At 46.3% G+C, this 27,533-nt stretch overlaps 1 protein-coding gene across 4 annotated transcripts in view; it reads right to left on the reverse strand.

Annotated features, from left to right (window-relative positions):
• The window catches only part of LOC147120871 (collagen alpha-1(XII) chain-like), a 377,794-nt gene that overhangs the window by 319,381 nt on the left and 30,880 nt on the right, over window positions 1-27,533 (reverse strand). For all 4 annotated transcript variants that reach the window (XM_085979224.1, XM_085979223.1, XM_085979225.1 and 1 more), the window contains exons 3-10: window positions 27,279-27,395; window positions 19,371-19,514; window positions 18,767-18,823; window positions 16,095-16,358; window positions 14,672-14,836; window positions 7,825-7,998; window positions 3,955-4,245; window positions 720-1,322 (exon numbers count right to left, since the gene is read on the reverse strand). In XM_085979224.1, the coding sequence (XP_085835350.1) occupies window positions 720-1,322; window positions 3,955-4,245; window positions 7,825-7,998; window positions 14,672-14,836; window positions 16,095-16,358; window positions 18,767-18,823; window positions 19,371-19,514; window positions 27,279-27,395 (1,815 nt within the window). The remainder of the gene's footprint in view (window positions 1-719; window positions 1,323-3,954; window positions 4,246-7,824; window positions 7,999-14,671; window positions 14,837-16,094; window positions 16,359-18,766; window positions 18,824-19,370; window positions 19,515-27,278; window positions 27,396-27,533) is intronic.

Below are 27,533 nucleotides of genomic sequence, written 5' to 3' on the forward strand. Positions count from 1 at the left end.
AATCCTGTAACTCCCTCCCTAACAGCACTGTGGGAGCACCTTCACCGCACGGACTGCAGCGGCTCAAGGCGGCGGCGGCCCACCACCGCCTTCTCAAGGGCAATTAAGGATAGGCAATAAATGCTGGCCTTTCCAGGGACACCCACATCCTGAGAATTCATTTTAAAATAAACTTATCCATTAAATTATTCAATGCAGGACCACCGGCATGTGAAAAGCTCAATTGTGGGTTAAGTTTATGAGCGTAGAATGTTAGCCCAAATGCTCGTCATTCAGATGCTAACAGGCCAGCTGTGAATGGGTTAACCACTTTATTAAATAGCGGGTGGGAAAATTTCATACGAGCACATTAACGCTTTCGTTCAACGATATTTCACGGTGCCGTTTCAAGGTTTCGGGTGCAGTTGACACATGTTTGGTTCTGCACAGGCATTTAACAAGTTGAAGACAGATTTCTTACAGAACCTCTGAAAGAAAGAGCGCTCGGAGTAGAAATTCATGCTGGATAGCAGTGCCTGTTATAGGCCCCGCCTGATATTCGGTTCCATTGATCCAATATCGGGTGGGGGAGGGCATATTACGGGCGGTCGAGTTTTTACCCCCTTTTTGTGTTTTATGAGCATTATTTGCACGTGGACATTATGCTCCAATAAAACGTAACTTGAATGCTTCTAGTCGTGGGAGTGCGACCGAGGTAAAGATCCCACCTGCTCACTCACCCCGTTCTCTGATGGCTTTCACCTCCTCCTCGATCCTGAGGCACAGTGTCTGTGTCAGCTTCGTCGACACCCGCTGGAAGGAGTCGAAGTCATCCACCTGGTACACGTGGGTGTTTTCGGGGGGCGAGGCGATGGCCACCAGCTCGCTGAACACCGCATCTTTCACTCCCACCGCGAAGATCTCCACGCCCGCGTCTCGCAGCTTCAGGGCGGGGCCCTTGAAGGCATCGGAGGACTTGCCGTCCGTGATCAGCACCATCACCCGTGGCACGTTGGGCCTGGCCCCCTTCTCGGGGACGAATACCTTCTCCCTCACGTAGGTCATGGCCCTGCCCGTGTTGGTGGAGCCCCCCCTGTAGGGGAAGGTGCGCACGGCGCGGACCACTTCCTGCAGCGATGAGTGTCTGAGGAGGGTGAACTCCGTATACGGATCCCGGCTGTACTGGACCAGCCCGATCTGGATGCGGTTGGGCCCCACCTGGAACGTCTTGACCAAGGTTTCCAGGAAGTCCTTGACCTTGGCGAAGTTGCTCAGGCCAATGCTGTAGGAGCCGTCCACCAATAGGACAATGTCAGCTTGTGCTTTGGAGTCCAGGGTACATTCTGCAGGAGACAAAAGAGATAAAATCCAGTCACTTTTATGCAGTATAAAAATGTTATCAGCACTCTTAGATGTCTCATCATGAGTTCTTCGTAAGTTCCATGGAAAATAGAATTTACACCACAGAAACAGGCCATTCGCCCTAACTGGTCCATGCTGGTGTTTATGTTCCACATGAGCCTCCTCCCACCCCTCTTCATCTAACTCTATCAGCAAAGCCTTCTATTCCTCGTGTGCTTATCCAGCTTCCCCTTAAATGCATCTGTGCTATTTGCCTCAACTACTCCTTGTTCCACATTCTAACCACTCTCTGGGTAAAGAAGTTTCTCCTGAATTAGCTATTGGATTCATTAGTGACTATCTTATCTTTATGGCCCCTAGTTTTGGTCTCCCCTGCAAGTGGAAACATCTTCCCTACATCTACCCTTTCATAATCTTGAAGAGCTCTATCAGAAGATTGCGTGGTATATTATTCTGGTGCAAAGGCGTGGCTGTGTGTAGCCCTCTGATTCCCTTTAAGACCACAGGGTCTAAATGCTGAGCTCTCCTGAGGTTGCATAAAGCACCACAGCTATCTGGGACAGGCTAGATGGACCAGTGCGTCTTTCCTGTCTGTCATTTGCATACGTCCTAGAGTGGGGCTTAAACCCAGAATCTTCTAATTTAGAGATAGGTGCTACCAGGTCTTGCTTCATTATCTGAGGAGTTGTGAATGGAACTGAACAGCATAAGAGCATAAGACGTAGGAGCAGGAGTAGGTTATTTGTCCCCTCGAGATGCTCCTTGGCAATAAGATCATGGTTGATATGATCTTGACCTCAACTCCACTTCCCTGCCCACTCTCCATAACCCTTGACTCCCTTACTATTCAAATATCTGTCTTTCTCCACCTTAAATATATTCAATGACCCAGCCTCCACAGCTCTCTGGGGAAGAGAATTCCAAAGATTCACGACCCTCTGAGAGAAGAAATTCCTCTTCATTTCCGTTTTAAATGGGTGCCCCCTTATTCTGAAATTATACCCATCGTTCTAGATTCCCCCACGAGGGGAAACATCCTCTCTGCATCTACTCTGTCAAGCCCCTTCAGAATCTTATATATTTCAATAAGATCCCCTCTCATTCTTCTAAACTCCAATGAGTATAGGCCCAACCTGCTCAACATTTCCTCATTAGACAACCCCTTCATCTCCGGAATCAACCTCGTGACCTTGGTGAACTGCCTCCAATACAAGTATATCCCTCCTTAAATAAGGAGACCAAAACTGTACGCAGTACTCCAGGTGTGGTCTCACCAACAGTTACAGTTGTAACAGGACTTCCCTACTTTTATACTCCATTCCCTTTGCAATAAAGGCCAACATTCCATTTGCCTTCTTAATTACTTGCTGTACCTGCATGCTAACTTCTTGTGGTTCATGTACAAGGACCCCCAGATCCCTCTGTACCTCAGCATTTTGTAATCTCTCTCCATTTAAATAATAATTTGCTTTTTTATTTTTCCTACCAAAGTGGATAACCTGACATTTTCCCACATTATACTCCATCTGCCAGATTTTTGCTCACTCACTTAGCCTATCTATATCCCTTTGGAGATTCTTTGCGTGCTCCACACAATTTGCTTTCCCACCTATCTTTGTATCATCAGCAAATTTGGCTACATTACACTCGGTCCCTTCATCCAAGTCATTAATATAGATTGTAAATAGTTGAGGCCCCAGCACTGATCCCTGCGGTACACCACTAGTTACAGTTTGCTAGCCTGAAAATTACCCATTTATCCCGACTCTCTGCTTTCTGTTAGTTAGCCAATCCTCTATCCATGCTAATATATTACCCCCAACCCCGTGAGCTCTTATCTTGTGTAGTAACCTTTTATGTGGCACCTTATCGAATGCCTTCTGGAAATCCAAATACACCACATCCACTGGTTCCCCTTTATCCATCCTGCTCAAAGAACTCCAGCAAATTTGTCAAACATGATTACCCTTTCATAAAATCATGCTGACACTGCTTGACTATATTATGATTTTCTAAATGTCCTGCTACCACTTCCTTTATGATGGACTCCAGCATTTTCCCAATGACAGGTCGATAGTTGCCTGCTTTCTGTCTCCCTCCATTCTTAAATAGGCGCGTTACATTTGCGGTTTTCCAGTCCGCTGGGAGCATCATCAGCAAACATCCCCACTTCTGACCTTAGATGGAGGGGAGGTCATTGATGAAGCAGCTGAAGATGGTTGGGCCTAGGACACTGCCCTGAGGAACTCCTGCAGCGATGCCCTGGGGCTGTGATGATTGACCTCCAACAACCACAACCATCTTCCTTTGTGCTAGGTGTGACTCCAGCCAGTGGAAATTTTTTCTTCTGATCCCCATTGACTTCAGTTTTTGTTCCTCTTCATGTTCCTTTGTGCAGTTTTTTTTAAGAGATCTCCCTAGATGTGCTATTCCCTTTATCGCCCTCAAAAGCCCAACCAACTGAGCTACATGGCTCTCAAATCATCTCTGCTAAGATTGTCCCTTTTTTCTGTGTTTGTGCACAGGCACAATATGAAAGCAACACAACTTGCTCCTTCTCTGTGTGCATGATGAGTACATATTGGATCTTGCAAGACACTGGTATCAACTTACCAACTGACACTTCGACGGGCTTTGTCTTTTCCATTACTGTCACAGGCTCACTGGATGCCAGCCCTCTCATGGCGTACAAATTAATCTGGTACTCGGTTTCAGCAGTGAGGTCCTTAGCCACTACGTTCCTGGTCCTGGAGTCAACGTTGAAGTTTTGCTCCTTGACGCCTGTCACCATGGGAATGAGTTGGATTCTGTAGCCGGTGATCTGACCGGGAGATGAATCCCAGGTGATCTTCATGAATTTCGACGCAATCTCCAAGACTTGCAGATTGGAAGGTGGTTCGACCACTGCCGGTTCAAGAAAAAAGGCATTAAAGACTTCCCTAGAACTCCTCTGTGTACATAATATAGACATAAAAAGATCTATGGGGTTCGGTTTTTGATTGGCCCGGTTCCTCAGGGTAGAATTACATAGAATGTACAGCACAGAAACAGGGCCATTCTGCCCAACTTGTCTGTGCTGGTGCTTGTGCTCCACACGAGCCTCCTCTTCATCTCACCCCATCAACATATCCTTCTATTCCTATCTCCCTCATGTGTTTATCTAGCTTCCCCTTAAATGCATCTCTGCTATTTGCCTCAATCACTCCCTGTGGTAGCGACTTCCACATTCTCACCACTCTCTGGGTAAAGAGGTTTCTCCTGAATTCCCTGTTGGATTTATTAGCGACTATCTTATATTGATGGCCCCTAGTTCTGGTCTCCCCCAAATGGAAATATCTTCTCTACGTCGACCCTATCGAACCCCTTCATAATCTTAAAGACCTCGATCAGGTCGTCTCTCGGCCTGTCAGTCTATCCTGAGCAAGACCGCCACCAGCGCCAAGGGACCAAACCATTCTCATGGTTGGGCATCATTATAATATGGGCAGCAAGATGCCCCCACCCGTTTGGAGCGCTGACAGGCAGGGGGAAGACGTACAATCCGGCGGCTCCTCTGCGGTTTTGCCTGAAAGGGGAGGGCCAGGCGATCGTGGTGGTGGTGAGGGCAATTTTTTAGGGGGCCCGGGTGGAGCATTTTCCGAGCGGCTTCCATCAGTCCCTTCAAGGGCCCATCTTCTGTTTAGCTCCACTGGGCTGGGGCTTGAACGGCACACGGGTAGCAGGTCGCAGCTTTAAAATGGCATTGCGGTCCTACTTGTGTGGCAGGAGCCCGATTGGCATAAATTAATGAGGCTCCTGCCGGTTTCGGGCGGGAGGCCTGGTCGCTGATTTCTAGGCCCACTCCAAAATCGCGTCGCGCGGGATGTTGGCGGGAACGGGGCACGAAGAGCGGCACCATGAGTTTGTGGTCACCACCACTCCGCTCCTACCAAAACAAGACATCAAAATCGGCCCCGTGGAATTTTGATAAATCTCGTGCTTTAAGGTGAGGACAGTCAGTGCTGAAAATGTTGGGGCTTCTCCAGCTTTGGTAACCACTGTCATCTCTAGGGTAGACAGAGAGAAACTATTTCCGCTGGTTGGGGATTCTAGGACTAAGGGACATAGTCTAAAAATTAGAGCCAGACCTTTCAGGAGTGAAATTAGGAAACACACTAAGGGTGGTAGAAGTTTGGAACTCTCTTCTGCAAATGGCAATTGATGCTGGATCAATTGTTAATTTTAAATCGGCGATTGATAGCTTTTTGTTAACTAAAGGTATTAAGGGATATGGGCCAAAGGCGGGGATATGGAGTTAGGTCGCAGATCAGCCATAATCTCATTGAATGGCGGAACAGGCTCGAGGGGCTCAATAGCCTCCTCCTGTTCCTATGTTCCTATCTGCAAGCACTCCCAGATGGGCTCCAGCATGGGTTAGATACAGGGGGCAGCTTCCTCCGCTCTGCTCCATCAAGCACTCCTGGATCAGATATAGTATAGGTTAAAAGTTTGCTCTGCACGTCCTCAGTGAGGTAACCTATAACTTGATTTATTGGCAGCATAAAGCTCCCTCTATACTTCACCGTCAGGCATTGCTAGTACCTCTGTGGCTTGAGTTTGAGAATGCTCCCTCAGCTCTGCACCAACATCTGCCTTCTATCCAAACTCAGAAGGATTGGAGTCACTGGTTCCCACCTCTGGGACCTGAGCTTGAATCCAGCCCAGACTGATGAGGTGAAAGTTTCCTGTCTCCGCAGACTGTAAGGAGCCTCTGTGAAAGGTGTTTGGATAGTGTGGACCCCTTTCTTAGTGGATATGAAACTCTCATCCCTGCCTTTGTTACTTCTAGATTTGACTATTCCAACGTTCTCCTGGCCGGCCTCTCATATTCCACCCTCTGTAAACTTGAGCTCATTAAAAATTTTGTTACCCATCACCCCTGTGCTTGCTGACCTACATTGGCTCCCGGTCCGGCAACGCCTCAGTTTTAAAATTCTCATCCTAGTTTACAAATCCCTCCATGGCCTTCCTATCTCTGTCACTTCCTCCAGCCCTACAACCCTCCAAGATCTCTGCACTCCTCCAATTCTGGACTCTTATACGTCACCAGTTTTCATCACTCCACCATTGGTGGCCGTGCCCCAGTTGCCTTGGTCCTAAGTTCTGGAATTCCCTCCCTAAACCTTTCCGCCTCTCTACCTCTCTCTCCGCCTTTAAGACGCTCCTTAAAAGGACCAAAGTTTTTGGTCACTTGTCCAATATCTCCTTATATGGCTTGGTATCAAATGTTGTCTGATAACGCTCCTGTGAAGCACCTTAGGATGTTTTACTACGTTAAATGCGCTATATAAATACAAGTTGTTGTTGTTGTGTGGTCCTATGGTACTAAACTGTCCCTTAATTGATCACCAATTAGCAATCTCACTCAGAGAGGCCACAGGATGTGAAACAGAAAAAGGTCGGACAACCGATAAGGCTTCGGGCAAAGGCACATCTGAGAATAGTGAACTTAGAACCTAAATTTTCAGTTGTGGGCAAAGTTTATGGCTAAAAGACTCAAATGTATGTGGAAATGTGCTTGCACCGGATTTCCAAGGTCATTTAATTAGCATAGCTACAGGTACAGATTTGGACGGGTGTAAGGAGCACACTAATGCTCTAATTTAAAAGGGATGGGGGCAATTTAAGGGAAATGTCACAGTAGGGTGAAAAATTTTGACAGCCTTTAAAATGCCTCCAAAAGACAACTCAACCCATCAGCAGCCTGTATCACGCTGAAGGGGCAGAAGATTAAGAACTGAGAGGCAGAAATGAAGGGAAAGGAAACAAAGGTGCAGGCATCAGACTGATGGATCAACCCGGCAACTGAACCCCTATATAATGGATCTCTATCCCATTTCCCACTGGCCTGTCCAATTGGTCCCCAAAATCAGGCGACCACCATCGGGAGATCTAGGCTGTGACAGAAGAGCAACTACATATAAAGGGCTGTGCGAGGCGCATTAGGGGCAATTGCTGAGTGGGGCAGGGTGGAGAGGGGGACATTACCAGTGTCAAAGAAAATATTAGGAGCTGTGTGTCATCTTTGCTCCCTCAGTGGTTTCGCCCCTGGGATCTAAAGCAGAAAAATGCCTCTTTCCCAGTACAGACATCCCTTACTTTGGTTTCCAAAATTCACAATGAAAAAGCTGATTAACAAGTAGTCAAGCATCAAGAGCAGGCATAATAAACAATGGCCCTGAATTTCTGTGGAGTTCTCCAGATCTTCTACCTTGGCTTTGTTGGTGCAACCCCTGGAGAAACATGACTTGTGGACTTTTTAGCTGTTTATGCTGTTTCTCCGAAGTTCCACCAATCTCCTGCCAGAGAACCCCCACCCGCCCCACCCCCACAGAAATTTGGCGCCAATATCTACAAAGGAGTATGAACATGGGCAATTAATACTCAATCCAAGCGTCAAGGAAGAAGCTTTCCATCAACTGTGGACCCGTTAAGAATTCCTACCTTCCTCCCCACTCACGATATCAGTGAGTTGCTCCTCGATGCCAGAGCACACCAGGTTAATTATTTCATTCTGGACGTCTTGGATCTTGTCGAAATCCGCCACCTTGAAAACGTGCTTGTTTAGAGGAGAAGAGCCAATCAGTTGCAATTCGTCCATATCTGCTCCCTTTATACCTGAGGGAAGAAAAACACAAGCGTATTGGAGTTGATACAGACTTTCTTTAGTTCTTTTCTTGCACCGCGCTGGAGAGGAAAATCCTGTCATGAAACATCATTTGTAAACATAGAAACATAGAAAAATAGGAGCAGGAGTCGGCCATTCAGCCCTTCGAGCCTGCTCCGCCATTCAACACGATCATAGCTGATCCTCTATCTCAATACCATACTCCCGCCCTCTCCCCATACCCCTTGATGACTTTCGTGTCTAGAAGGTAGGTCAATAATGCTTTGATGGGATCCTTATTTTTTGCATTAGATATAGCTCTCACTTATATATTACATAAGAACATAACAACATAAGAAATAGGAGGAGGAGTCGGCCATTTGGCCCCTCGAGCCTGCTCCGCCATTCAGTAAGATCATGGCTGATCTTCTACCTCAACTCAACCTTCCCACACTATCCTCATATTCCTTAATTCCCCAAAATTTATCGACCTCTGTCTTGAATATACTCAACCACTGAGCATCCACAGCTCTCAGGTAGAGAATTCCAAAGATTCACAACCATTTGAGTGAAGAAATTTCTTCTCACCTCAGTCCTAAATGGCCGACTCCTTATTCTGAGACTGTGACCCATGTTCTAGGCTCCCCAGGGGAAACATTTTCTCAGCATTAACCCTGTCAAGCCCTGTAAGAATTTTGTATGTTTCAATTAGATCACCTCTCATTCTTCTAAACTCTAGAGAATATAGGCCTAGTCTACTCAATCTCTCCTCATAGGGCAATCCCCCCATCCCAGGAACCAGTCTAGTGAATCTTCGTTGCACTCCCTTCTAAGGCAAGTATGTCTTTCCTTAGGTAGGGAGACCAGAACTGTACACAGTACTCCAGGTGTGGCCTCACCAATGCCCTGTATAATTGCAGTAAGACTTCTTTACTCTTATACTCAAATCCCTTTGTAACAAAAACTAACATACCATTTGCTTTCCTAATTGCTTACTGTACCTGCATGTTAACTTTCTGTGATTCGTGTACAAGGACACCCAGGTCCCTCTGAATGCAAATATTTCCCAGTCGCTCATCATTTAAAAAATATTCTACTTTTTTGTTTTTCTTACCAAAGTGGATAACCTCACACTTCCCCACATTGTGTTCTATTTGCCATGTTCTTGCCCACTCAGTCAACCTGTCTATGTCTCTCTACAGCCTCTTTGCATCCTCCTCACAGCTTACTTTCCCACCTAACTTTGTATCATCAGCAAACTTGGGTATGGTACACTCAGTCCCTTCATCTAAGTCATTAATATAGATTGTAAATAGCTGAGGCCCAAGCACTGATCCTTGTGGTACCCCACTAGTTACAGCCTGCCAATCCGAAAAAGTCCCATTTATTCCCACTCTCTGTTTTCTGTCCATTAACCAATCCTCAATCCATGTTAATATATTGAGTCCAATACCATGAGTCCTAATTTTGTGTAATAACCTCTTGTGTGGCACCTTATCAAATGCATTTTGAAAATCCAAATACACTACATCCACTGGTTCCTCTTATCCATCCTATTAGTTACATCTTCAAAAAACTCTAACAGATTTGTCAAACACAATTTCCCTTTCATAAAACCATGTTGACTCTCCCTAATCATATTATGATTTTCTAAGCGCCCTGTTAGCACTTCCCTAATAATAGATTCTAGCATTTTGCCTACTACCGATGTCAGGCTAACTGGCCTGCAGTTCCCCATTTTTTCGCTTCCTCCTTTCTTAAATAGCAAGGTTATGTTTGTTACCTTCCAATCCTTGGGGACTGTTCTAGAGTCTAGGGAATTCTGGAAGATTAATAGTAGTGCATCCACTATCTCTGAAGCTACCTCTTTTAAAGCCCTAGGATGCAGGTCGTCAAGTCCAGGGGATTTGTCGCCACTTAGTCCCATTAATTTCTCCAGTACAAGGGCCTAGAAATTCGGTGTGCTGCGCCACCAGTTAGCGCCTAAAGAGGGCACTCAGTGGCTTTAGCGCCACTGGCCATGCCTCCCGCGATATTTAGCGGGGCGCTAATGGCGGCGTTAGCCTGTAGCGCTGCACCGCCACCGATGATGTCATCGGTGTGCGCAGCGCCCCGCTACCGCCCCGATAGCGATATTTGGTCGCGCCCGCCTCTGTAACGCTGGTCGCAAATCGCGCCCGGTTCACAGGGCCTACCTGTGGCGGTAGTGGCGCAAATTAAGGTGGAGGTGCGGGGCGGCCATTTTTTTCGGCGGCCGCCTGCCAGCACCTCCGTCCCCAGCCTCCTGATCCACCCCCTGGGCAGTGCCGGCTGTGTCCCGAGAGCCCGGCACTTCTCCTCGGTGCCAGGCTCTTTTGCCGGCACTTGCGATCAGTCATCGCGCTGGTGCAGGCCCCTCCCCCTTAAGAAGGGGAGGAAGGCCTGCAGTACCGCAGCGCGCCGTGCCGCAGCGTGTGGCGCTGCGGCACGTTGCGCTGCGATATTCAGTTTCAGCGCCCCAAGAGGGCCGCGGGGCGCCTCAAGCAGCGCCCCGCGTCCCTCTTGGGGCGCTCAAACTGAATTTCCGGAGGGCGCAACGGCTCCGGTCGCAGCGGTAATTCTGGCGCCCAGGCGAGCTCGGGGTGCCACCGAATTTCTAGGCCAATGTCTTTACTTATACTGATTTCTTCAAGTTTCTCATTCTCTCTAGAAACTTGGTTCCCCATTATTTCCAGAATGTTTGTTGAAGGCAGTATTTGTTTAATGTCTGCCATTTCCTTATTGCCCATTATAATTTCTCCTGTCTCTGCCTCTAATGGGCCCACGTTTAAGGACATAAGAACATAAGAAGTAGGAGCAGGAGTAGGCCATACAGCCCCTCGGGCCTGCTCCGCCATTCAATAGGATCATGGCTGATCTGAATCTAGACTCACATCCACTTCCCTGCCCTCTCCCCGTAACCCCTAATTCCCTTATCTGCTAGGAAACTGTCTATCTCCATTTTAAATTTATTTAATGTTGCAGCTTCCACAGCTCTCTGGGGTAGCAAATTCCATAGATTTACTACCCTCTGAGTGAAGAAGTTTCTCCTCATCTCAGTTTTGAAAGGGCAGCCCCTTATTCTAAGATTATGCCCCCTAGTTCTAGTCTCACCCATCAGTGGAAACATCCTCACCGCATCCACCCGATCAAGCCCCCTCACAATCTTATATGTTTCGATAAGATCGCCTCTCATTCTTCTGAACTCCAATGAGTAGAGTCCCAACCTACTCAACCTTTCCTCATACGTCAACCCCCTCATCTCCGGAATCAACCGAGTGAACCTTCTCAACCGCCTCGAGAGCAAGTATATCTTTTCTTAAATATGGAAACCAAAACTGCACGCAGTATTCCAGGTGTGGCCTCACCAATACCCTGTCTAACTGAAGCAAGACTTCCCTGTTTTTATACTCCATCCCCCTTGCAATAAAAGCCAAGATTCCATTGGCCTTCCTGATCACCTGCTGCACCTGCATACTAACTTTTTGTGTTTCATGCACCAGGACCCCCAGATCCCTTTGTACTTTAGCACTTTGCAGTTTCTCTCCATTTAGATAATAACTTGCTCTTTGATTTTTTCTGCCAAAGTGCATAACCTCACACTTTCCAACATTATATTGCATCTGCCAAATCTCTGCCCACTCACTTAGCCTGTCTATGTCCTTTTGCAGGTTTTTTATGTCCTCCTCACTCAATGCTTTCCCTCCCATCTTTGTATCGTCGGCAAACTTGGATATGTTGCACTCGGTCCCTTCCTCCAAATCGTTAATATAGATTGTAAAGAGTTGGGGTCCCAGCACTGACCTCTGCGGAACACCACTGGTTACTGATTGCCAGCCCGAGAACGAACCATTTATCCCAACTCTTTGTTTTCTGTTAGATAGCCAATCTTCCACCCATGCCAGTATATTACCCCCAATCCCGTGATTTTTTATCTTGATCAGTAATCTTTTGTGTGGAACCTTGTCAAATGCCTTTTGGAAGTCCAAATACACTACATCCACTGGTTCCCCTTTATCCACCCTGTATGTTACGTCCTCAAAGAATTCGAGCAAATTTGTTAAACATGACTTCCCCTTCATAAAACCATGCTGACTCTGTCCTATTAAATTATGTTTATCCAAATGCTCTGTTACTGTTTCCTTAATAATGGACTCCAACATTTTGCCAACCACAGATGTTAGGCTAACTGGTCTATAGTTTCCGGCTTTTTGTCTACTTCCCTTCTTAAATAAGGGTGTTACATTAGCAGTTTTCCAATCTGCCGGGACCTTTCCTGAGTCCAGGGAGTTTTGGAAAATAATCACCAATGCATCCACAATCCCTACCGCCACTTCTCTCAAGACCCTAGGATGTAGGCCATCAGGCCCGGGGGATTTATCCGCCTTAAGTCCCATTATTTTACTGAGTACCATCTCCTTAGTGATTTTAATCGTGTTTAGCTCCTCCCCCCCCATTGCCCCCTGTTTGTCCAGTGTTGGGATATTTTTAGTGTCCTCTACTGTAAAGACTGATACAAAATATTTGTTCAGCGTCTTTGCCATCTCCATGTTCCCCACCACTAGTTTCCCGGTCCCATCCTCTAAGGGACCAACGTTCACTTTAGCCACCCTTTTTCTTTTTATATAGCTGTAGAAACTCTTGCTATCTGTTTTTATATTTTTTGCTAGTTTACTTTCATAATCTATCTTCCCTTTCTTAATTAATCTTTTAGTTATTGTTTGCTGGCTTTTAAATGCTTCCCAATCTTCTATCCTCCCACTAGATTTGGCTACTTTATATGCCCTTGTTTTCAGTCGGATACTATCCTTTATTACTTTACTAAGCCACGGATGGCTGTCTTTTCTTTTACTCCCCTTTTTCCTCAGTGGAATATATTTATCTTGAAAGATGTGAAATATCTCCTTGAATGTAGACCACTGCTCTTGTACTGTCTTACACTTTAATCTGTTTTCCCAGTCCACTTTAGTCAATTCTACTCTCATACCTTCATAGTCTCCTTTATTTAAGCTCAGTACGCTGGTTTGAGATCCAACTCTCTCACCCTCAAACTGAATTTGGAATTCAACCATATTATGGTCACTCATTCCAAGGGGATCCTTTACTAGGACATTTTTTATTAATCCTGTCTCATTACACAGGACCAGATCTAAGATTGCCTGCCCCCTGGTTGGTTCAGTTACATACTGCTCAAGGAACCCGTCCCTAATACACTTTCACGAATCTCTTCCTATTTAAATACCTATAGAAATGTTTACAATCTGTTTTTTTGTCTCTTGCTAATTTACTTTAATATTCTTTTTTCTCTTTCCTTTTCAATTTCTTGGTCCTCTTTTGCTGAATTCTAAAATCCTCCCAATCCTCTGGTTTACTCCTCTTTTTGGCAACATTATAAGCCTCTTCCTTTGATCTAATGCTATCTTTAACTTCTCTTGTTAGCCACGGCTGGACCACTTTTCCTGTGGGATTTTTGTGCCTTAAACGAACATATATTTGTTGTAAATTACATATTAATTCTTTAAATGCTTGCCATTGCTTCTCTTTTAATGTAGTTTCCCAATCTACCTTAGCCAACTCGCCCCTCATACCTACATAGTTTGCTTTGTTTAGATTTAAGACCCTAGTTTCAGACTTAACTAAACCACTTTCAAATTATATTACCTTTCACATCCATGAGAAACGTGCCAAAGATCGCAATATCCTATGAATTATTCTGAAGTGCAGTCACTGCTGTTTCATAGGGAGGTTTATTTAATTGACCCATAATTCAGAAAGACAAATAAACTAAGAGTAGACACAGGAGAAGGGCTAATTTGCGGCTTAAAAGCCTTCAGCTCATACGCAGAAGAAAGAAAACAAAATACTTGCATTTCTACAGTGCCTTTCACGACCTCAGGACGTCCCAAAGCGCGTAACAGCCAATGAGGTACTTTTGAAGCGTAGTCACTGTAGTAGTGTAGGGAAACGCGGCAGCCAATTTGTGCACAGCAAGAAAGAAACATGAAGGGAGGTGAGGAGTTCCACAGTATTGCGTTTCTGGGAAAGAACGAGTTAGAATAGAAGGCAGAGCAAAAAAAAAAAAGGGGAAGTATGTAGGATAATGTGTCTGGACCCTGGAACTAATGAGAAGAAAGTTATGAGGAGCAATGTTCTTTGTGGTAGGGGTCAAATGAAAAGTAAGAGTGGTTGTCAGAGAAAGGGTAGAGGCTGCAGGTGAGGGGAAGGTTTTCAATGAGAGAGCAAACATTTTTCTGTATTCTGTCCAGGAGAGAGAGAGAGAGGGAGGTGCCAGAGAGTCTCCCCAGATGTGGAAGAAGTGTTCAAGTCTTGGATGGATTTGGACATTAGAGACAGTTGGATATCATGCCAAAGAAAGCAGCAGCCCTTCGACATATAAGTTTGGATGTGGGATCGAACGTGTATTTTGGTTTATTTATCTTGGGCAGCAGGAGGAGAAACATTGCAGAAATTTTCCACAGGACGCTCAACGGGTTAGGTCGAGTCTACGGCAGAGCAGTTTGTATGCGGTCCGTGGAAGCAGCAGGACGGGCCTTTCCTGCCCATGGTTTATGTCCTCATATTTAGTGTGTGGGTATGAGTGGGATGGTAAGTATGTGGATGTTTTTGGTTAACTAAGAAAGAATACAAAGTATAAAAGCAACCTACCCAATATAAATACTTCAACCCCGATATTGCGAAGAGCTTCAGCACTTTCCGTCACAGGGTCCTGGGACTTCCCATCCGTGATGATCACTGCTATTTTGGGATAGGATCTTCTCGCTCCAGCAGCTTCACTAAAGGTGTTCTTAACCAGGTAATCGATGGCCTCCCCTTCAGAACCAAAATTAGTCAATTCCAAACGATTCAATTCAAACAATGACGCATCAGTCAATACAGCTGCTGAGAGATTCCTGTCATTCCCATTCCTCTATATATAAACCACCCAAACCCCTCGATTAGATTTCAGCCTGTAACTCACTCCTGGATATCCATTATTCTATATATAAACCACCCAAACCCCTCGATTAGATTCCAGCCTGTAACTCACTCCTGGATATCCATTATTCTATATATAAACCACCCAAACCCCTCGATTAGATTCCAGCCTGTAACTCACTCCCAGATATCCTGTATTCTATATATAAACCACCCAAACCCCTCGATTAGATTCCAGCCTGTAACTCACTCCCGGGTATCCATCCATTATTCTATATATAAACCACCTAAACCCCTCGATTAGATTCCAGCATGTAACTCACTCCCGGGTATCCATTATTCTATATATAAACCACCCAAACCTCTCGATTAGATTCCAGCCTGTAACTCACTCCCGGGTATCCATCCATTATTCTATATATAAACCATCTGAACCCCTCGATTAGATTCCAGCCTGTAACTCACTCCTGGGTATCCATTATTCTATATATAAACTACCCAAACCCCTCGATTAGATTCCAGCCTGTAACTCACTCCCGGGTATCCATTATTATTCTATATATAAACCACCCGAACCCCTCGATTAGATTCCAGCCTATAACTCACTCCCAGGTATCCATTATTCTATATATAAACCACCCAAACCCCTCGATTAGATTCCAGCCTATAACTCACTCCCAGGTATCCATTATTCTATATATAAACCACCCGAACCTCTCGATTAGATGCCAGTCTGTAACTCACTCCCAGGTATCCATTATATTCTATATATAAACTCTCCCGAACCCCTCGATTAGATTCCAGCCTGTAACTTACTCCCGGGTATCAATTATTATTCTATATATAAACCACCCGAACCTCTCGATTAGATTCCAGTCTGTAACTCACTCCCAGGTATCCATTAGTCTATATATAAACATCTCCCGAAACCCTCGATTAGATTCCAGCCTGTAACTCACTCCCGGGTATCCATTATTATTCTATATATAAACCCCCTGAACCCCTCGATTAGATTCCAGTCTGTAACTCACTCCCGGGTATCCATTATATTCTCAGGGTGAACTTCTGTAACTCACTCTTAACCTTACATTGTTTTCAAAACGCAGTTTATAACTGTGGCATTTGCGAGCAGTATAAACATGAGATTCTTTACCAGTCATGGTATTTCCGCCTTTGTAGGGAAGGTTGGTAATTGCATTCAGCAGGTCCTGCTTCTGGTTGTATCTGTTTAAGTCGAACTCTGTCCTTGTATCTGAACTATACTGCACAATTCCAACTCTGGTTTTGTCGTCTCCGATCTCAAACGCAGACACCAGGGAGTAGATGAATTCCCTGATTCTTTTGAAATTGGCCCTCCCCACACTCCATGATCCATCGACCAGCAAAACCAAATCGGCAATAGCAGTGGCTGAACACTCTGAAAAGACAAAAGGAGGCAGCAGATTATTGATGGCAGCTAACGTGGATTAATGTCCACCCACAGCGTCAAGGACATCCAAAGCAGGTACAAATGGAGACGCAACATTGCAGCCAGCGGTGAGCTCTGGAGTATGTGAGGGTGGAAAGGGCTCGGAGAGGATGCGGCGGAGATTTATCCGAATGGTACCAGGGATGAGGGACTTCAGTTACGTGGAGAGACTGGAGAAGCTGGGGTTGTTCTCCTTAGAGCCGAGAAGGTTAAGAGATTTAATAGAGGTGTTCAAAATCATGAGGAGTTTTGATAGAGTAGACGGGGGGGGGGCAACTGTCGGTAACCAGAGGACACAGGTTTAAGGTAATTGGCAAAAGAACCACAGGGGAGATAAGGAGAATTGTTTTTACACAGGCTGAAGGTGTGGTGGAAGCAGATTCAATAATAACTTTCAAAAAGGAATTGGATAAATACTTGAAAAGGAGGAATTTGCAGGGCTGTGGGGAAAGAGCAGGGGGGAGTGGGACTGATTGGGGAGCTCTTTCAAAGAGCCGGCACAGGCACGATGGGCCGAACGGCCTCCTCCTGTGCCGTATCATTCTATGATTCTATGTACGTGCGATGAGATTGATCAAGCAAGTTGTAAATGAATGTCAGCCGTTGAGGCTTTTTCACACACACACAAGCCTCAGAGGATTTACTACTGGCTGATGTGGTGTTCCACGTCTACTTGTCTATTCCAGCAGCGTCCAATGGAAATCGCTGACAAGCAACAGGCGAGGCTACGGCGACTGCGTTTTTTGCCACTTGCACTAAGTTTGGTAGAAAACGCCTTACAAACTCACACAGTGCCGGTAAATTTACCGTGAGGAGTAAAAAGGAGAACCGTTGCAGAAATTTTCCACAGGACAAGCCATGAGTTCGGTCAAGTCTATGGTAGAGCTGTTTGCATGTGGAAGGAGCAGGCTGATGGGGCTGAATGGTTCATGTCCTCATATTTATAGCCTGGGTGTGAGCGGAACGTGCCTTTTGGTTCAATGAGAAAGATTTCAAAGTATAACAGCGACTTGCCTCAGAACTTCACTGACCTACTTAACAAACATCTACCACCAATCAGTAAGCACGGAAGTAAAGTGCTCACAACAATCAAGAAACACACACGCACTCTGCTTTTCATCTTGCCGTTATACCAACAAACGCACAGAAAGGTTAAAGTTCGCACGCATACAGCCTGCAGATTTGAGTATTGAGTTCACATACTAATCAGAAATGAAATTAACCACATCTGGATTCGTAATTGGCCACATGTGGCTGGTGGCTGATGTATTGGACAACACTGATACATTCCTAATCCCACTTCTGCACTGGACACTGCCCAGCACTGCTCTGTCAAGGGTTATTCTCGAAGCGCTATTTTATTGAAGGAGTATAGCTGATAAGATCTCCTTCCATCATCTCTGCGGCACAGTATAAATGTCCCCTAGCTCAGGGAGCCGGCAACATCAGCGCCGCATGAACATGTGTCCTGTCGGATTCAGGGGGTTGGTTTCAAGAAAGTCCCGTGATGCCAGTGATACAGCAACTGGCTTTCAGCATTCCAGAACGGAGCCACCTTCTGCTCGCACACAACTTTACAAGTGAAGGGAGGAGGGGCCACAGCAACATCCACTCTTCCCAGACAGCAACAATAAAAATAGGCAACACAAGAGCAATGGGGATCCCAACGTGGCTTCATCCTCGAGTACTATTTGAAAGTAACATAGTTTGTACCCTCATCCATGCCTTTGTCACCCCCAGACTTGACTATTCCACACTGTCCTGGCCGGCCTCCCATCTTCCACTCTCCGTAAACTTCAGCTCATCCAAACTTCTGCTGTCCGTGTCCTAACTCGCACCAAGTCCTGTTCATCCATCACCCCTCTGCTCACTGACCTACATTGGCTCCCGGTCTGATTTTAAAATTCTCATCCTTGTGTTTAAATCCCTCCATGGCCTCACCCCTCCCTATCTCTGTAACCTCCTCCAGCCCTACAACCCTCCGAGATCTCTGCGCTCCTCCAATTCTGGCCTCTTGTGCATCCCAGAGTTCCTTTGTGCCACCATTGGCGGCCGTGCCTTCAGCTGCCTGGGCCCTAAGCTCTGGAATTCCCTCCCTAAACCTCTCCGCCTCTCTCTCCTTTAAGATGCTCCTTAAAATCTACCTCTTTGATCAAACTTTTGGTCTCCTGCCCTAATATCTCCTTATGTGGCTCGGTGTCAAATTTTGTTTGATAATTGCTCCTGTGATGCGCCTTGGGACCTTTTACTACATTAAAGACTCTGTATAAAGGCAAGTTGTTTAGATCCTGAATCAGTACAAACAGATGAGTTGGAGATTTGTCTGAGGAGACTGCAAAGAAACCTGTCAAACTTACTTTGAGAAAGGTCTTCAATTTTCTTTGGCCGTTTCGTCGGTGTGCGACCTGACTGAACTAGGAGGGAAATAAATAAATACGTAAGCCAGCAAGTATATTCATTCTTATTCCATGAACAAGCAAGCCATTACTAAATAACCCAGGAGTGAACATTGCAATGGAATGCACTCAAAGTAATGGGTCGAGTAAATAAGGGTGGACCTCATTGTCATTCCGTTTGTACGCTCGTACCCATTCCTCACCGGGGAGGAGCAGAAATAGTCACATGTAGTCCAGCAGGTTCCCCTCCCTGAAGGACATGAGTGAACCAGTCGGGGTTTTACAACAATCCAGCAGTTTTTTTACTCGGTGGCACCCAAGATATTACCAGATTAATTTAATTCAATTTCACAAGTTGCCAGTGATGGAGTTTGAACCATGACCTCTAGGTTCTGACCAAAGTATCTGCCCGATTTATGCTCTTCATGCAGGACGTTAACCAACAGAAAAGGTGGCGTCAATGCAGCGGCATGACGTATACGTATTGTAAAAGGTACCATTAATGCACGGAGCGTTTGACACCCTCAACCCCATGTAGAAACCTTAAGGTGCAGTCTGTACCTACTTGTGAGCTGTCCATAGACTGGTACACTTTCCGACGACTGGTCAAAGGCCATTAACGTCACCACGTATTCCACATCGGGAATGAGGTCTGTTAATGTGGTTCGGCTGGCGCCCTGGGGCAATATAAGTTCTTTTGCAGATCCAGCTGGTGTAGCACATATGAGACATTAAAAAAAAGAGCGCATGTTAAAAAGCAGTTTCCTCCAAATGGCATGTGAACTTAAAAAAGACACTTTGGGGAATATCGTTGGAACATTTTTTGTGGCTTTTATAAAAACTACAATAAACTCTGGTGCGCAATTGTAACCTAACCCCCTGGAGGGAAACTAGCGGGATCCAAAGTAAAACTGGGCGATTGTCAGATTCCAGACGGACGAGTTAGGTTAAAATTGCCGCTGGACCCTTCAACAAGGAGGAAAAAATCCTGGGCTGCACTGGTTCCATAGCAACCACTACATGTAGTTAAATTAAGAACCAGTAGGCCTGCATAGGCTCACCAGGTTCAGTAATATCAACAAGACTCCACCTCAGGATGATGCGTTTTGGTTTTGTTTCATGACTCCAGTTTTCTCCCTCGTTTTCCCCATCCTCTCCTGGAAGCGGTTGGGCCGATGTTCCCAATGCAGGCTCCCCTTGCGAAGCCTCGCAATGTCACGGGCGCGCTGCTTGTGGCTCTCCGTCTATTATCGGAAAACGCTGGGGAGAGAACGCCCGCAGCATCCTGCCAGCGAGGGTCCACCCCGCAAGCAAATAATCGGGCGATCGACCCGGTTGGCTCGTGCTGGTGTACAGGCGAGCGCAGGCTGCTCTAAGACGAGGAACAGGCCAACTGGGACCAGCAAGCGCGCCCTCTTTGGATTGACCCCACCCTCACATCTTCAGTCTACCATTATGACTGGCTCTAGGTATGGCCCTACATGTGGCGGCAGGCTTCCAGAATCCAAGTGGCCAGCTTTCTTGAATGAGCCAAGTCAGTGAATGTCAGCAGACTACTGGACTATGGGAGCATCATAAGAATTACTAGGCGAGGAAAGAACACAATCCATCTAGTTCACCTTCTCCCACCCTGGCAGTCGGATGATACAACGATAATGGAGTTGTTGACCAATCACAGCGATCGATCTCTATCAATGAGTCTACAACAGACCCAGGCACGAGGTGAGGAAAACCCCCAGTGGTGGAGAGCTTTGGGAACCAGAGGTGCAAAGTCACCTGTTCCTCCCGAGCTCGCTACACTCATCATCCATCACGTCTCAAAAAATATGTATGCTGCCGACCAATGTTCCCTCAATGTTCCTTTTTTGGACCACACGGCCCTTTAACGGGCTGCACAGCCCATTTGTAACTCCGCCGCATGTGCGGTTTTTTTGCATTTAAAATCCAGCGAGGCGGCTGCGCGGGAGCTCCAGACCGTTGCACGGCCGCCTAAAGGAAACATTGCTGCCTGCCTAATCCTGCCCTCACTCACCCGCCACACGCACATACTTTATAACAGAGATCTTCAGACGGCAATTAGGAGCTGGAACCCTGGCTGATCTTGGCCTCTCTCATAGCACAGAGATGATGAAGCCAGCTGTGTCAGCCTTAACCCCCACCGCCCCCGCCCCACCCTCCGCTTCCTCCCACTCCGCCCCCACCGGATATTTCAGCACAGACTGGGAAGTGACCTTGAGACCCTCACGGTTTAAAAACATCTTGGTTTCCACGGCTCCACACCGCAACAATGCTGTCTACTTATCCACTGTGGTAGCCCCGAGAGTTATGTTTCTTGTGCTTAAACACAAGGAAAGCCTTTGCGCAAACAGAACACTACAGTTCTTTGGGAATAACATCCAGAATGTGGCCCTGCTGTGTACAAAGTCGTCCATATATATTGCTCACAAGATAAATGCATAATTTCCCCACAGAGTGAGTTCCCTATCTCAGCCATGTCACATCATGGGAAAGTGTCATGTGTAGATATCAGGTAAGGGTGCCCCTTATTACAATCCAGTCAAACTGGTGCAAAAACATTTTTTTAATACTCATTTATGGGATGTTGGTGTCACTGGCAAGGCTGGCATTTATTACCCATCCCTAATTGCCCTTGAGAGGGTGGTGGTGAGCCGCCTCCTTGAACCATGTGGTGAAGGTACTCCCACAGTGCTGTTAGGGAGGGAGTTCTAGGATTTTGACCCAGTGACAATGAAGGAACAGCGATATATTTCCAAGTCAGGATGGTGGGGAACTTGGAGGTGGTGGTGTTCCCATGCGCCTGCTGCCCGTGTCCTTCTAGGTGGAATAGGTCGCGGGTTTGGGAGGTGCTGCCGAAGAAGCCTTGGCGACTATGCATGTGATTCTGATTTTAAAGGAAGAACAATAATCCAGGAAAGAGGAAGGAAAGGCTTGGAACAAATCATTTTTTTAAATTAAAGTTTTTATAAATATAGCGGGGGGGGGGGGGGAATATTGTTATCTCTTGAGCCCCAAGGAAGAGGAATTGCATCTCTGTGAGTGCAGAGGGGGGCAGCTGGAGACTCGGGGTGGAGCCCAGGAAGTAACCAGGGTGACCGCTGTAATCAGACGCCTCTCCACTCAGCTCTCGTGGCGTTGAGTAGCAATTGGCAGTCTTCAAGTCCTCAGAGCACAGGCCAGCAATTTCACTAACCAATTACAGGACTGCTTCCTTCTGTGTCTCTCCCACCAAATAAGCTGTTGAGGCTGAGGGGGGTCAAGTGAAAATTTCAAAAAGCCGAGATTGATGGATTTTTGTTGGGTGAGGGTTTGAAGGGAAATAAGTCACAAAATGAGGCAGCTAATGGGGTCGTTTGATAGGTGTTAAAGGCAAAGGGAACCGATCTTGACTTTGTGTGACAGTGTAAAACAGGTGCTGGCGAATCTGCACCCCGTTAACTTTCATGGAAATAAAATTGGGGAGAGACGTGATACGAGAGACGTGATATGGGCTGCAGACTCGCTGTCACCCGTTTTACACCATGGGCCAAATTTGGAATGACCCCCGGTAACATCGGTGCGAGATTCGCCAAACAAAGGAAAAGCGGTCAAACTCTTTGCGATTGAGTGCAGTACGGCACAGTACTGCTTCTTGATCCAACAGTAAAAATTCATATCTCGATCAATCTTATAGCAGTGGTATACATTACAAAAACAAAAGCGAGCTTTTTAAAGAATATCAGGCGAAGACCTTCTAAAAATGATCCACCAACGATAATAGCTTGCTTGTCCTTGTCCCAGAGCATGTCGGCGTGGTGGAGGTATCTGGTGACTGAAAGGGTCTCAAGTTCATGAGACAGGTGGCCTGCTTTTTTAAGGTACCAGAGGAGGCCATGGGGGGAGATTTGCAAAGGCACTGGCTATTGTCATGAAGGGATCATCGGCCACTGCAGTTCCTCAGGAACCGGAACCAAAGAAAAGTCGTGCCTATGTTTAAGGTGGGCACTAATTTGATCCAGACAACTGCAGACAGTTTAGGCACAGGTAAAAAGCTAGACTGCATCCTAAGGGGTAGGATGTGAATAGTTATAGAGTAGTAATTTAATGTCATAGCCAGCATGGACTTAGAAGGGGAAATCTAGCCTGATAAAAGATCCTTTGCCTTTTTTGAGGAAGAGCTCCTTACTATATTTGGACATTCATAAAGTATTCGGCAAAGTTATCTATGAAAGACTTTTCATTAAATTCAAAAGCTTCAGGAATCCAGCGCAGAACTGGACGAGTCACTGCTCCCTTGTTGGGGGTATGTCAGATTGGGAGAGGTGTTGAGTTGAGGTTCTGCAGGGCCAGTGCTTTGGACTCAATTATTTCCAATCTACTGAAAATAGCACGAGAGAGAGAGATCTGTAGAGGCAGAGGAGTGACCTGAAGACTTGTGGAAGGATTGTGGTCAAGGCTGCAAGTGAGCAGACAACTGGCTAATGAGACTTAATTCTGAAAATGTCAAGAATGCATACTGGTGAATAAATGTGCATAAAATAAATGGAAAACAATTAGCAACGGGAAACTTAGCGAGACACCTCGGAGTGATAGTTCATGGAATCATAGAATGATTCACTAGATTGATTCCTGGGATGAGAGTGTTGTCCTATGAGGAGAGATTGTGTAGAATGGGCCTATACTCCCTGGAGTTTAGAAGAATGAGGTGATCTCATTGAAACATACAAGATTCTGAGGGGGATTGACAGGGTAGATGCTGAGAGGTTGTTTCCCCCTGGCTGGAGAGTCTAGAACTAGGGGGCATAGTCTCAGGATAAGGGGTCGACCATTTAGGACTGAGATGAGGAGGAATTTCTTCACTCAGAGAGTTGTGAATATTTGGAATTCTCTGCCACAGAGGGCTGTGAATGCTGAATCATTGAGTATATTCAAGGCTGAGATCGATAGATTTTTGGACTCTAGGGGAATCAAGGGATATGGAGATCGGGCGGGAAAGTGGAGTTGAGGTCGAAGATCAGCCATGATCTTACTGAATTGCAGAGCAGGCTCGAGGGGCCATATGGCCAACTCCTGCTCTTATTTCTTATGTTCTTATACAGCACAGGAGGCCATTCGGCCCATCGTGCCTGTGCCAGATAGCAAGTTGACTCACCACTTTGAGTGCCTCGAACATGTTTTTGGCGGGGGGGCGGGTGGGGAGTGGGGAAAGGCTCACTGAACACTGGGATATGTTGACAGAACAGCAGAGGACAAGCCCGCAGGTTGCACGAGGCACTGGCGAGGCTGCACATGGCGTATTGGGTTCAATCATTTCACACGGAGGACAACAATAGAGATGTATGGGAGATGGTACGATAAGATCAAACGTGATGAGCTATGAGGAAGGATTAGTGAACCATAAGCTTTATAGTCGGATAAAGAAGACGATGAAAGGAGGATTTCACCATGGTCTGTGAAATATTACAAGGGATAGCTAAGGTAAACCCAAATAATAAGTCAAAGTAACCTAGGAGATTGGGAACAGGAGGCATCAATAGTCTACCAAGAAGGACCAGGTAGGGATTAAACTGCTGGTCCCCATGAGTTTAACTGTGACTCCAGTGAGTAAAAAGGGTTCGAAAGGGATAAGGGTGCAATTTGCATTGCACACATCAAACCTAGAACAAATTTCTCTCAGCTTCAGTACCGATTCGCACTGGCTCTTCCAAACCTGTCTCCTTTTGCTCAGCAGGATAACAAGAGACAAGCAAAAACTGAGAAGCTCAACGTGTAGTCCGATGCCAAGATACGGAGTACGGAGGGATGAGATTCGATGGCCAAACAAGCTGCTGTCGTCTTTCTGATTTCTCTTCTGTAAACGCCTGCATGTCGAGCTGAAGACTTGTCAGCTATTTTGCAAATGCAATGGAAAAAGCAGCATCTGGAACGGATTAATACCTTCGCCCCCCCCCCCATCCCCCCCGCCAACTCCCCCTCCATCCCCACCCCCAACCAACACCGCAGCACAGTGCTGTAAGGAATATGCATTAGGAAGAAAGATGATGGAATTCTGCCTACATTCCATCGCTTTCCTCTGCTCTCACTGCATACAATGGAGACCACATGTGAAGCTGAAATGAAAAGAAGCAGGTCCCTCAGTACATGACAGATTCCACATCAGTAGCAAAGAGCAGGATATGGCCTGCAAAGTAATTTTCCAGAAGGTGGTCATTTTTAAAATCAGTCTAGACACCGGCAGCACTGGCTCCCATGCTGCTTGTTACAGGATCAGAATTCATCTATTCGGCGCTTTTTTCCCCTCCGTCTGGACCGCGGGTGGAAGATGTCGTCACTGACGACTGACAACTCACTCAACCATCCCAAGCTTGCAGACCGAGGTGCAAAATTGCTCCTGTTTCCAAGACCTTGGGAGCCTCGTCAAGTTCTTCTCTCACGGGTGCATTCAGACAGCGAGTCCAGCGTCGGACAATGGGGGTTTCGTCTCGCGTTCCGGCTGCGGCACAAACACAGCCGTCAGTAGTCTAGCTTCCTCCTTGACTCCGGCACGCCTGTCATGTCATGATGGCGAAACGAGATCAAGTCTGGGAGAGCCTGTGTGAACCAGCTGTCCAGACACATAAGTGAACCTGAGAGCGGTTCGCCCTAGGTTTGACGTGCGCGATGCAAATTGCACCCTTTATCCCTTTCAAGCCCTTTTTATACTCGCTGGGGGTTACAGTCAAACTCACGGGGACCAGCAAAGTAATTCCTACCTGGTATTCATCTTACTGGGACCTCATGATCAGATATGTGGACAGGAAGCATAATTCACCCGTCACTTATATAAAGAGTCAGGGCTCAAAAAACATGCGTGATAATTGCACGCTCCCCAAATTTACGATTCTTGTGCATCGATATTTTAAAAATCTTACGTCTGCACATGCTTCCCGTCAATAGTTACCATCATAACTTCCCATGTCCAAGTTTATAATGGGAAATGTCTATGTAAACTCGTCACAGTGTAATTACAGCCTCCCAGCACTGGAGGTGCTGCGGCAGCACCATTAGAGGAGGGTGTAATTAAAGAGTGACATGGGGACGGAATTACATCACTTGGCCCTGCTCCAATTATCCCCCTGCTCTCTCACCCTACTTCATTTGAAGACTACACTTAGTCTTAATAATCTAAAAGGCTATTGAACTGTTTATAACTAGAGGGCCAGAATATAAAGGGGAGGGAGTTTTGCTACAGCTATACAAAGCCCTGGTTAGACCACATCTGGAGTACTGTGTACAGTTCTGGGCACCACACCTTAGAAAGTATATATTGGCCTTGGAAGGAGTGCAGCGCAGATTTGCCAGAATGTTACCAGGGCTCCAAGGGTTAGATTATCAGGAGCGATTACATAAACTAGGGCTTGTATTCCCTGGACTATAGAAGATTCAGGGTGATTTGATTGAGGGTTTTACGATTTTGAACGGAATTGATGGGGTGGATAGAGAGAAACTTTTTCCGTTGGTGGGGGAGCCTAGGACATGGGGAAATGACCTTAAAATCAGAGCCAGGCCATTCAGGAGAGAAGTTAGGAAACACTTCTTCACGCTTCAGTTATGTGGAGAGACTAGAGAAGCTCTGATTGTTCTTCTTAGAGCAGGAAAGGTTAGGGGGAGATTTAATAGGGGTATTCAAAATTATGAAGGGTGTTGAGAGAGTAAATAAAGACAATCTATTTCCAGTGGGAGGAGGGCCAGCAACCAGAGGACACAGATTTAAGGTAATTGGCAAAAGAACCAGAGGGGGAGATGAGATGAATGTTTTTTACGCTGTGAGTTGTTATAATCTGGAATGCACTACTTGAAAGGGCGGTGGAAACAGATTCAACAGTCACTTTCAAAAGGGAATTGGATAAATACTTGGAAAAAAGAGAAAGTTTCAGGACTACGGGGACAGAGCAGGGGACTAATTGAATAGCTCTACCAAAGAGCTAGCACAGGAGGAGGCCGGTCGCATCATCGTGCCTGTGCTGGCTCTTTGGTAGAGCCCCAGCGAGCCGAAGCTCTTCTCTCCACTGAGCGTCAGGGTGCCTACGCAACATGAGGTTCGGAGCAATCTCAGTAGGTAGAAGTCTCCAGAATAAAACTGCCCCATATTTGGCACCACTTGGTCCATTACATTCAGAGCAGCCACAAGGATACCTAGTGCAGGAATCGAGAAGTCCATGCCAAGTGCGTGTACTGGGGTTGGGGTTGGGGCTGAGGCTGGTTGTTAGAGTAGAGGGAGCTTTTGCTCTACATCTGACCTGGGAACATGTGGCGTAAAAGATTAAAGAGTGCTCCGATGCCCACCATTGCCCGTGGATGGGCTGCCAGCATGCAACACGCTTAGGACAGCTGGTCCCTCGGTCGACCCACCCCTTCTTTAAAAGGGGTTCCCCCAGACGAGCCAATTGTTTCCTGGGTCTTAGGGTTCTAAAGGGACGAGATAATGTCGACTCACCTGTCGTGGGCGCTAACGTTAACTTGTAGCCTCGTATTCTGCTGGGTGAGCGTCTCCACGTCATTTGAACACTACTTTCAGTTAAAATTTTAAACTTCAGCTGTGAAGGAGGCTCCACTGCGGAGAGAAGAACGTCACAAAGAAAAGAGGTCAATCTCGGCCGGGGTCCCCACTCTCTGATCAAATGTTGTTTTATGAAAAGACTGTTCACACTACAATGACTAAAAGCGGAGTCGGCCGAATGGCAGCTAAGCG

This window comes from Somniosus microcephalus, chromosome 3 (genome assembly GCF_052327205.1).
Source record: "Somniosus microcephalus isolate GS21.2 chromosome 3, FLI_Smic_1.0, whole genome shotgun sequence".
Taxonomy (NCBI): domain Eukaryota; kingdom Metazoa; phylum Chordata; class Chondrichthyes; order Squaliformes; family Somniosidae; genus Somniosus; species Somniosus microcephalus.